The 12,289-nt window shown below is 36.5% G+C and overlaps 1 protein-coding gene across 2 annotated transcripts in view; it reads left to right on the top strand.

Annotated features, from left to right (window-relative positions):
* REEP3 (receptor accessory protein 3) overlaps positions 1–12,027 on the top strand; it is a 99,509-nt gene extending 87,482 nt beyond the window's left edge. For both annotated transcript variants that reach the window (XM_070364926.1, XM_070364927.1), the window contains 3 exons: positions 186–333; positions 7,524–7,669; positions 8,368–12,027. In XM_070364926.1, coding sequence (XP_070221027.1) covers positions 186–333; positions 7,524–7,669; positions 8,368–8,424 — 351 coding nt within the window. In that variant the 3' untranslated portion in view covers positions 8,425–12,027. The remainder of the gene's footprint in view (positions 1–185; positions 334–7,523; positions 7,670–8,367) is intronic.
* The last annotated feature ends 262 nt before the right edge of the window (positions 12,028–12,289 follow it).

Raw genomic sequence — 12,289 nt, 5'->3', positions numbered from 1 at the left:
ACAAGATCCAGCAAAATATAAATGATATATGGGTATCCACTGTAGAAGTCTTTCAACTTCTCTGAAGGTTTCATTATGAAATGAATCAGCTTCATGATCAAATGTTGGGGGTAAGTTAAATGCAAACATATTAAGTATTTTAAATGCACCTTTTTTCTTGGATCTATCGCTTCTCTGTTAAACAGAGCCAAGGAGCAATAACTGAACGTTTGCGAAGTTTCAGTATGCATGACCTAACAGCCATTCAAGGTGATGAGCCTGTGGGACAAAGATCGTACCAACCTCTCCCAGAAACAAAAAAGAAAAGTAAACCAGGCTCCGGTGAAGCAGCAGGTGTGCTTGTTTTGTTTTCATATTGTTCTGTCATAATTGGGATCTTGAGTCAAGATGATTGGAGAAGGAAATGGCAACCCACTCCAGTGTTCTTGCCTGGAGAATCCCAGGGACGGGGGAAGCCTGGTGGGCTGCCGTCTATGGGGTCACACAGAGTCAGACACGACTGAAGTGACTTAGCAGCAGAGTCAAGATGGGTACCAGCTGTCTGAATTTGGGTAAACTAAATTTATCTTTAGTTTGGCATCACCGACTCAATGGACATGAGTTTGAGTAAGCTCCGGGAGTTGGTGATGGACAGGGAAGCCTGGCGTGCTGCAGTCCATGGGGTCACAAAGAGTAAGACACGACTGAGCGACTGAACTGAACTAAAATTTATCTTTAAGCTTTTGTTTTTGTTCTCTAAATAAGGCTAGTGCTTGCCTTTTGTTGACTCTGGAGAGAATCCCACTAAGAAAGTAGCAATAGCCCCATGTGCTGCCATGAATTTCTAGACAGTGAATGTGGTCATCTACCACCAGCACTAGTCCTGACCTGCGCTCTCCACTCTGGTTACTCAAACTGTGTAGCGACATCTGAAGGGTTTAAACCCTCTTTATTGTAAGTGCTGTGAACAAATAAGGATATTGAACCATAAGATGAAAAGTTTTAAGCAGTGACAAAAGAGCAGTTTGAAAATAAGATTACTCCAATGGAAAAATGTCTTGAAATTATGAATTATAGACCAAAAACCCACTTGTTTTAATATAAACTATAAGCATGTCATGGTTGATATGTTCTAAAACTTTAATAAATTGTGGTCTTAGAAACATGCACACAAACAAAAAGACATGGTTCTTGTAGTCTTTTTTTTTTTTTTTCACATGAAAGAAAATTATAGTTCAAGGCTCAACTGAGAACTAAGATCTTCAGGACATTTCTTATTAATGTCTTATTAGGTCCATAAAGTACAGGGCTTTTGGATCTTTTTGTTTTTTGTTTTTTTTCCAAGTAGAAGTTTTGAAGTACATGAAAATCATTCTTTATAATTAAAACCAACTTGAAAAGAATAGTTCCTTCTTATAAAGAAAGAATAATGAAATTTCTTCTAAGTTCTCCCTAGAATAACTTACAAAAATTGGTGGCTATTATCTAAGAAGTAATAATTAAGTACTGGCCATTGAGTAAGGTACTAATGCCTTTAAGAATGAGTAAACTTTGAACCTTGAATCATCATCCTTAATACTTTAATAATGTAAAAGTAGCTCCTATTATAAGGCATTTTCTTAATAGGCATTTAAAAAATTAGGTGTACTGACTTTGAATATGGGATCTGCTATATATATTTTGCTGATTTGGACCAGTAATCTGAGTCGTTTATCAGTAGTTGATTCATAATTATACCTTAAAATTGGTTAAGAACTATATTCCAATTATTTAAATGAAAACAGGATTATAAACTTGAAAATCCATGACACCATTTTTATGGGATCCATCTATTAAATTTAAAATGCTGTGACTAAAATATTTTAAGATAACAAGGTGCTAAGTAGCTCTTCTGTTAAATTTTAAACCGTGAATTAAAATAACCAGAAAGTTGGGAAACAAACATTCTCATACACTTTTTATGAATGTTTAATGTATAACAATCTTTTTGGATGACAGTCTAGTAACAGTTTTCAAAATGTATTCTCTAACTCAGCAAGAAACTTCTAGGAATAGTCATAAAGAAATAATCAGGCAAGTGTTCAAAGACATAGGTACAAAGATATATGAATGTTCATTTTATTGATGTTTATAGTAACAAAATATTGGAACAAACCAAACTCCTAAGAGAATGGTTAAGCAAAAGGGCGGCTATTAGCAGTGAAAAATTATAATGTCAGTTTATATTGATACTTACTGACATGAAAACATATCCAGATTGAGAGGGAAAAACAACAATAATGAAATAGTGTGTTTGTTATGATCCTGTACCATAGAGGCACAATAGACAGATGGATGAAATGGATTAATATATGTAAATTTATTTTTAAGATTTATGTATGTAGAAGACAGTCTGAAAAGGTATTATGAAAATGTTAAAGCATTTAGCTCTGAGTTGTGGGCTTCTAGTGACTTTTTTTTAATTAACCCATTATTCTTAAAATCAGAAATAAAACAACTCTTCATCTCCTTTAATTAAGGTATTCATTTTCTTATATCTTGAATTTTTTTCTATTTTATTTACTTCTAAAATTCCCCAAGAAAGAAAGCAAGTTGGTAAGTTTTTCAGTGTGGGAATTACATTTACAATTATATTTACATAAGTCTGTTTACTAGTTCATGTAATCAATACATTTATCTCAGAACACAAGCAAATTCAACTATTTGAAAAAGTAGTTCCCTCTTAAAAGCTAAATGGCTTGCTCTGAGCAGTTTGAGGTTGGCTGATCAAGAGAAGTCTTGCTTTGATGAAGTTATTCTGGTTCACATGTTGTCACTATGGGAAAAAGAGCTACCTCCAAATGCTTTTTTGTAAGAAAATAGACACCTTGAACATGATGTTCACTTCCTTAGAAAGAACACCACGTTCTCATAAGTGGAAATATTTTTTCTGCAAAGAAGCTGCTGCTCTCATATTAGTTAAAAGTGCTTCAGTATTCATTTTCAATATACAAGCACATAAAGGGAGTTTTGTCTTGTTTTCAATGCTTTACATATTTATTTAACCCTGAAGATGACTATGCGGGTTAAATATTTTTATCCTTATTTTGTAGATGAATAAACTGAGACCTAAGGAGATTAAATTACTTGTCAAATACCAGGTACTCAATGACAGAAATGAAGTATCCAAGGTTTTTCATCTAATCCTCTGTCTTTTTACTTTATAAAGAGACTACACTTAGTGAGACACTTGGGCTGGAACAAGAACTTCAAACAATTTAGCAGGAGGGGACCTTAGAAGTGCTTTAGTCAAAGAAGGCCAGTAGATGACATCCCTTCGTGCCCATGGCAGATGTTGCTAATGGATTGCAGCACTTCCCATGCTGGCTCAGAATCGCACTCAGCATAGCACCCAGACAGCTCTACTGGCTCAGGGTTGGCATTCATGTATTAATAGTAACCTGTTCATCTCCCACCTGCTTCAACACCTTACCGGATACGAAAACAGGCCCAGAGAGGCAAGACTCACTCAAGTTCCTACAGTAATAGGTAGCAAGGTGCTCACTCATTTCTCCTCTCATGGATCCAGGGCTTCTTCCAACACGATAGCTAAGGCTTTCTTCTCCCAAGTCAGACCTTCCATGCTTCTGCACTCACATTAATACGTGGAAACTGCTTCAAACATGCCTGGTCTTTGCTAAGTGCTGGATCAGTATTGGCTATTATTATTATAAAGGGGTGGGAGGGAGGAGAGACTTAAAATATACCAATTCTAAGATGTTCAAGCTATGAATAAAACCTGGTCAGTCTGCATAAGCATTTGCTCGTTTCCTAAAATGGCAACAGAGCACTGGGTTGAAGCTGGCCCAACAGCTGCAGCCTCAGGCCTCAGGGCCCCTGACAACACAGACTTCTCGTTCTTAGGTTCTTAGTCACTGCCCCTCAGGAATGTGCATAGACAGCACCATTCTGAGGACCTTGTCCAGTCTAGATTGATGATGGAAAACGGCTGACCCTAGCATCACCTTTGTTTACCAGCGGCACCCACCAGCTTCACCTTGCCTGGGCTTGGCAGACCTGCTCAGCCAGCTCGCTGGGTTCCTGTTCAGATAGGGCATCTAGATTTGGGCTTTTCTCATAATCTCGGGTCTTCTCCTCTCCCAAAGACTTTAAAATTCTTGGACAACTCTGATTAATACTATTTCCACCATGCACATCAGAATTTTCATAATGCTTATTTTCAGGCTTTTAAGTGGAATAGAAAATGCATGTTTTAGTGAAGATATTTGATTTGACTCCTTTTTTTTTTGATGCAGTTTAGTCTTAATAACTTGCTAAATTAAGCTGGTCAACTTCACCTCCTAACAAATCCCAAGCTTGGCTACTTCCTGCTCAATCCTTGGACTCCATCATTTCTGACTTGTTGTCCTGCAGTAACCTCCCTGTTTCCAGTATCCACTTATGATTCATTCTCTAAAGTGCAAGAAGACTCTTACAAAGAACCAAAACCTAATCATGTCACCCTCCTGCTTAAAATGCTTCAATGCCCTCTCCCCTTTGTTCTCTGATGAAGTCCTAACTCAGCAGCATGTGGTGTATTAGCTCCCCAGCCTTGGCATCCCACTGCTTCCTGTGCTGGGTGTATAGAATCACGAGCCTTTCAGAATTCAGCTTGGCCACCACCTCCTACAAGAAGTCTTCTCTCACAACCCACTTCCCTCTGCTGTGTGCTCCCGTAGCACCTTGTCCTTGTCTTCTATTTATAGCATTCATTACAGTCGACTCTGTCTCCTCTACTGGACTGTGTATTTCTCAGGATAGAAAAGGACAGTTACGTCTTTTTAACATTGTATCCCCCATAACTTAGTATACTGCCTCACACATAGTAGTATTTTAAAAATACTTGTGGGGACGTCCCTGGTGGTCTGTTAGCTAAGAATCTGCCTGCCAGTGCAGGGGACATGGGTTTGACCCTTGCTGTGGGAAGATTCCACAAGCCATGGGTCAACCAAGCTCATGTGCCACAGCAAGAGAAGCCGCTGCAGTGAGAAGCCCATGCACCACAGCTAGAGAGGAGCCCCCGCTCTGCTGCAGTCAGAGAAAGCAGCGAAGACCCAGCGCAGCCAAAAACAAACAAATCTAAATTTAAAAATTAGTTTTAAAACTTGTGCAATAATGAATCAATCTATCACTTTTCCTGAAACAATAATTAGAAAACTAAGATATTTTTAGTTGAAATTAGGAAACAATAAGATTGTGTGTGTGTGTGTGTGTATATATATATATATATATATAATATATATAAAATTATCATTTTGAGTGAAATTCCAATTCCTAATTATATAAAATGAGAGGTAATTAAAATCGCAAGGGCCATGTTTGCCTCATCTTTTACCTTAGGGAACTTTTTGTTCACAGTCGTTTCCAGATTCTTTCCTTGATTCCTTCATCTGTGTTTTACCTTAGTTTTATTATATTGGGATTGGGAATATTATATAAGCAACAGCAATAGAGAAGAATCTAGAAATGGCAATCTAAAACAATTTTTTTCTGGTTTATATTGAAGTAATAAAATTTTTTAAATAAAAATTTGGCAATTTTTTTAAGAAAGAAAAATGAAGAAATTTAAAATCGCTTAAAAGCTCACTTTCAACAGATATTATGGTTTCATTTTTGTTTTTCCTTCCTTTGTTTCTACATTTACATTTTTTCCACTTAATACTGCACCAGGGGGGTTTTCCCAGGACTGCTGACCCTACTTCCTCTCCTGGCCACACTGGCCTCCTCACAGCTCTTGCACAAAGTTATGCCTCCCCATGACCCCGGGCCTTTGCATGTGCTATCACTTCTGCCTAGCACACACTTCCTGCAACTGCGGCAGGAAAGCAAAGGATCCTGGCCTATGTAATGACTGATTCTGCTTTCAAATCCCTCCTGATTTCTAGACTAGAAGTCTGGCACCATAAAATTGGACTTCCTTAATATATAATTATGGAGAAGGAAATGGCAACCCACTCCAGTATTCTTGCCTAGAGAATCCCAGGGACAGAGGAGCCTGGTGGTCTGCTCTTAATATGTAATTAAAGATGTTTATCTTATTATGAGACCCGGAAGCTTAATCACAACTCTTCATAGTCTGCTCAGTGATGCTCAAGTTACTCATGCACTGTGAGAGCAGATGAATAAACAGTTCATTCAGTGTGCTTTGCTTCACATGCAAGAAGTGCATCTTTGTCCCCACCTGAGCCTGATACCACCCAAAGAAGGTAGCTATGCTCCTTACCTTTATTAAAGTAGAATTTGAAACATAATGGGGCCTTGTAAACTCACTCCTGTCCTTTTTTTCTTGTTTTTTGACCTCATCCTGTGGCTTATGGGATCTTAGTTCTCTGACCAGGGGTGGAACCCGGGCCCTTGGCAGTGAAAGCCCAGAATCCTAACCATTGGACCACTAAGGAATTTCCTCACCCCAGTCTTTATAATCTACTTACTATTCCCCAGTTGCCTTAGATTTAGGCCCCTCTCTTGCTCCATCCAAGCAGTCGTTCTCAAAGCGTAGGCCCCGAACTAGTACCGTCAGCATCACCCAGGAACTTGTTAGAAATGTAATTTCTCAGCCCAACCCCGGGCCCAGCAATGTGTGTATCAGTGGGTTCTCCAGGTGACTCTAATATGTGCTGGTAAGTTTGTGCATTAGCATAAGTTTATTGAAATTCTAATAAGCTTTGAGAATCACTGCTTCAGGAATGGGAGGGAGTATTCTTGTCCCTGCTTCGCATTCTCAGGGTGCTCTCAGAGTTCCTGACAACAACCAGCTTGGCTGCCTGGTTATTTGCCTGCTGGTCAAAGTTAAGTCCTCGTGGCTACACACAGCATCCTGTTAGCACACCCACATGATCTCTCACTGACCTTCCTGGTGCTGGCTGTTTTCTTTGAACTAACATCAGTCATCATAGCCTGTGGTGTTTCTAATTACTGTAGCCTGACTGGCTGGATTTTATCTTAGCAGCTGCAACAGTGTTGGTTTAACTTCTCTATCACCTGCCCCCAGTGAGTTTATCTTGCCCAAAGTTCTGTTCCCTTTGGGTCTTATATGACTCCTTAAGTGCACTCTACCATGTCTGGACTTGACAAAAGGACCCTAAGTTCCTAATTAAAGTCAGGTACAAATGACAGACCAAAACGCATTATTGCTTAGGTAGTTTAGAATTCACAAGAAGGAGAAAGGGCAGGAAGAGACTTTTCACTATGTATCTATTTAATATTCTTTGATTTTTGAGCAAGATAACTGTTAACCTACTCAAAAATATTTTTAATTATTCTGAAAAATGCATAGTAAAAATAGGAATTGCCAGGGGGAACTTCCTGGAAGAAATGAGCCTCATCTAGACTAGTGCAAGGGGTGAAGATCAACAGCAAAGGGCAGGGAACTCATTCCAGATGAAAAAAAGGAAGGAGTAAGCCGACAAACGCAGACTGCAGGGAACTGCGGACAGACGGGGTGAAGAGGCGGTGCTGACTGGTATCCTTTTACCAAAACATGCTGATTTTCACAACTCATCTAGGTTACGGAATTCCACTGAGAGACGGGGATGAGAAAACAGACGAAGAAGCAGAGGGGCCATATTCAGATGACGAGATGTTAACACACAAAGGGCTTCGAAGATCACAAAGCATGAAATCTGTGAAAACCGTGAAAGGCCGAAAAGAGGTGAGTGGAGCGCAGAGCTGTTTTCCTAATGATTGGCATTAAGAGATTTCCCTGCTGCGTGCTCATTTAGGATATTAATGATCCCTAAATGAAGGATTGGGATGATACAGCACGGGTTGTATTTAAAATTGTTTATTCCGGTCAGATGGATTAAGATCTCTGGCAATTTAGAAAATGATAATAAATTCCTAGTCTTCCGCTATAAGTGGAAAATAGTATTCTCACGAAACAAAATCAGACAATTGATGGGAGTACCCAGTACCAGCCCTCACATATATATAAAGAACGCAGCTAACACTATCAAGTACATAGTTTTGTTTTAAACCAAATCTATATAGCATTTAAACGGTAAAAGTTTATTCATAATAATATATTGTCTTTGTGCCCAGAAAGCAGTGGAGGATTTCAATGAAGGCCTCAGATCACTGTGGGCAGCGTTCATGGACATGTACCAAATAAAGTATAAATAATAACAGTTTATGTTTTTATTTATCACTAGTGTTAATAATCTGTGCACATATTTAACACAATACCAATTACATTTTGGAATATATAGATAGTGCTGTCTTTTGAGCGCACGCTTAGAGGACAGTTGATTCTTTACGTCAGAAAAGTTTAAAAATTATTACTATGATGATTATGAAGTCCTATCTAATTTCAAAATCTGACTCATAATGATAACACATTTCTCTTTTCAGGTGCGGTATGGGTCACTAAAATACAAAGTAAAGAAGAGACCACAAGTGTATTTTTAGCCATCTACATATCAAGTATCCCAAGTCAAATTATGCTAATACATCAACTTGTTTTTCTAACATCATATATTCAGGATTTATCCATTAAAACCATGCTTTAAATTGTGGTGGTGATAGGGTTTACTTTCGTCAATTTAAATAGTTTTTCTTTAACAACTACTTCCAAATCTTGACTACTAAAGGTAGTTATGCAAAAGTAGATAGATATATCAGAAATAAAGAAAATTGTGTTATCTGTTGTCAGATTCTTCAAAACACTAAGTGCCTGGGATACAAGGTGAAACCCAGATTCACAGTGTACTTGAAAGATGGTTCGAGCAGCATCAGCCTTTGTGATCTTGTGTTTACCTCCATTTCTGTTGTAACTATCACATGAGGATAGTATTTAATAGGCCTCTGATCCAGCAGTGACAGAACGAGGGTATAATATAAGATAAAATATGTTTTATGTAGTCCTCAAATTTTTACTTTGTTAATACTTCTACTTTTCCCACCATCAACTGAAAGTTTTCAAGACAACTATTTGAAAACCAGGTATCTACACAGCACTTTCATTCCTGACTAGTTTTGCACACTTGAAAATTGTTTACTTATTTTACAACTATACATTTAAGTTTTATTAACACTGTCTTGACTGTCTTGTCTTTATTAACACTGTCTTGACTGTCTTGACTGTTATTTGTCATATTCTGACTTGTCAAATTTATGCCTTGAATTATATCATCTCTTTTCCTATGGGTTTCATTAGTTATATTCATTTAATTTTAATAATAAAAAATAGAGCTCATTGTTCATTTTCAACTATTTCTACATATCTTTCATACAGATAAGTTCTTTAAAATTTACCAGCTTCCCATATTTAGTTCTACATTGTAGCTGAACTTAGCATGTTTTTGTTAACAGTGGTTTCATTTTCAGCTTTTAAAAATGGTAGCTTTTGCGAAATGGAATCAGAGACCAGTATAGCACGTAGATATCTTCTAATTCATGAAATTAACCAACAGCCAATCTATTCACAAGCTTGGCACTGACACGGGCTGCTGATTTATTAAATCTGGCATTGACTTTACCCATTTGAATCATTTCACTTCTGGCTGAGATAATTTCCTGAAGATCCATGCCAATGCAAAATACAAATGTTGTTAATCTTACATATTAGAAGTTATTAGAATAGATTTTAGAAAAATATCATGTTTTTAATCCAAGAGATTTTGAGTTACCAAACTTTGAAGCTTTTTAGGCATAGATAACTATGCATTATGAACCCCAAGTCAGTATATTTCTGATGATGGTTTTAGTAACCAGTAATCAAAATTGTATCATTATACAAATCTGTATGATTATACTCTTTCATATAATTTACTTGATTATTCTGTGTACCCAAAAGAAAAAAAAAAAAAACAATGAGAGATTTGTGAGATCTTTGACCTTTCTGCCTTTCAAGAAATGAAGCCAGCTGGGAGTGTATATTCATGACCCACTCTGAGTGTTGGTAAAGAACAGAATGTTTACTCAGGAGTACCTTACTATAATTCATACATTTCTCATCATGCAAGTCTTAAAATGTCTTCCAGATTATCTCACATTCTCAATAAGTAATACCATGTAAAACTTCATTAAATTTATTTTCCCCCAAAGTTTAATTCTGAGTATCTTCATCTATTTTAACTTTGACTAATTCAAAATTCCTATGAATTCTGGTTATAAACTCTGGAAGAGAGTTTAACGTAGATTGCCTAGAACACTTGACTTCCCAATATAAATGCTACATGTGCCTTGCTTACCTTTCCTACACTAGGGCAGTGTCATCTCAAATTGCCTAACAAGGTCATGTAAGTGACTTTGTATCAAAAACATTACTTTTGGGGGCCGATTTGCACCACTTTATTTTATTTAAGTCTAATTTCAGTCTGTCTACAGTGCAGGAGACCCGGGTTCGATCCCTGCACTGGGTTGGGAAGATCCCCTGGAGAAGGGAATGGCAACCCACTCCAGTACTCTTGCCTGGAAAATCCCATGGACGGAGGAGCCTGGTGGGATACAGTCCACGGCGTCGGACACAACTAAGCGACTTCACTTTCACTTTCACTTTTCAGTATTACACCTATGCTTTAATTATCGTAAACTCACAAATACTGTCCTAAATTGGAGGAATTATTTATCCCTCTACACTTCTAGAGTCAAAACGTTTAACCAAGAGCAACACTAGTTTCAAAGAGATAATGCAAATCCTTCTATTTAATCATATCTCAAGGCTTCCTCTCATACGTTTGTTATAACCTTACATACAGTCAATGTCATTTCGCTGTTCTGTCATTTCCTTTCTGTCCTTTCATTTCTTATATTTTGCTTCTTTTCTCTTCTGTGTGTTTTAGCATGCTTTCATTTGAATTTTGTATAATAAACTTGTACTTTTTTTTTCTTTTAAGGTGGAACAGGTCATTTTTTTGTTTCTCTGCTTTTAAATCTAATGCTTATAAAAGAGGTGTGTTTATCCCTAGACCACAGTGCCTTGCACCCCACCACCACCATTTGGTGAATGGGCATTAGATGCTGCACAAGCCTTTAGGGCACTATTTTGGTAGCTATAAAAGTTTATCCAGAAACTGTACCTGGTGTCTCAGTTTATTGTCATTCAACTTGTTCATGAATATTAACTATTTCCAGGGTTTGTTTAGAAGGAAGAATTGATCTGTTCTTTAGTTTACTATATTTTTTTTTTCTGGTGTAAAAATGAGCCAGAAATAAGCCTTATTGCTAAGTAATTATTTAAACCCACATAATCCCTGCATAAGATTCCCTCCACACACTTCACTATATGTATGTGGATTTGGATAGAAAATGATGTTGCCAGCATTACCAGTTTTAAATACTTGACTATACAGATTGATGGAATAAAATTATTAAAGTGTTTTCAGGGAACTTAATCCATATGTCACCACCAAAGATTTCTACAGTGTTATAAGGTATGTAAATATTCCAAATTTCTGTAAACATTGGTTAGATAAAGAGTTTTTCTCTTTTTTTTGGAATAACACAGTTTGTACTCTGGAATGCTTGAACTTTTGTGTTATTAAAAATAATACAACACTATCTTAAATATTAGTAATTTGTATTTTTAATTGGAATGGGCTAAATTTTTATTTTGATTTTCTTTTATCAGGAAAATAAGTTAATATGTACTGAAAAGCAATTTCCTATGTTTTCTTCTGTGTAAGTTGATTCATTTACAAAGCAATTTGGTAAATTTTGAAAAGGTTATTGTGTTATGTAGTGTGTGTTTCTTAGTAAACATCACTTAAGAATAAAGCTTTCTGAAAGGAAAGTACAACTTTTACTCTCTTAATGTTTTTAAGATTATTCTTTTGGTAGTTTCCTACAGATTTAATGTATATTAACCCTTTAAACATTGACCATGAATTAACATTTTCTTCTATAACACCTTTTAAATCTATGTACTTCAATAGTTAAGAGAAAGCAGTTTTGCAAGTTTTAATCTCTTTGTAAAAGCTATCTTTAGGCCCAGTATAAGGATAATTTTACAAATGTGTTTTTTGAAAACTTTAATATAAAATAAACTCGTTTTACTAGTGATAGTGATAACTTGTATTTTTTTTCTGTATCTGTCAAGTGTATATGTTAGGTTGCATGAAATGATATTATTTATTACTGAGTGTGTCTTGATTAAATAATAGACAATATATGCACACACTTAAGATTACAAATCATAGAGCAAATTATGCAAATCATATACATTCTTTGAAATATTGCCATTTGCAACAATATGGATGGATCTAGAGAATGTCATACTAGGTCAGGGAAAGCTGAATATTGTATGATATCACTCATAGGCAGAATCCAAAAA

Source organism: Bos mutus, chromosome 28 (assembly GCF_027580195.1).
Source record: "Bos mutus isolate GX-2022 chromosome 28, NWIPB_WYAK_1.1, whole genome shotgun sequence".
Lineage (NCBI taxonomy): Eukaryota > Metazoa > Chordata > Mammalia > Artiodactyla > Bovidae > Bos > Bos mutus.
The sequence above is the reverse complement of the archived record's forward strand: the minus strand, read 5'-3'. Positions and strand labels throughout refer to the sequence as shown.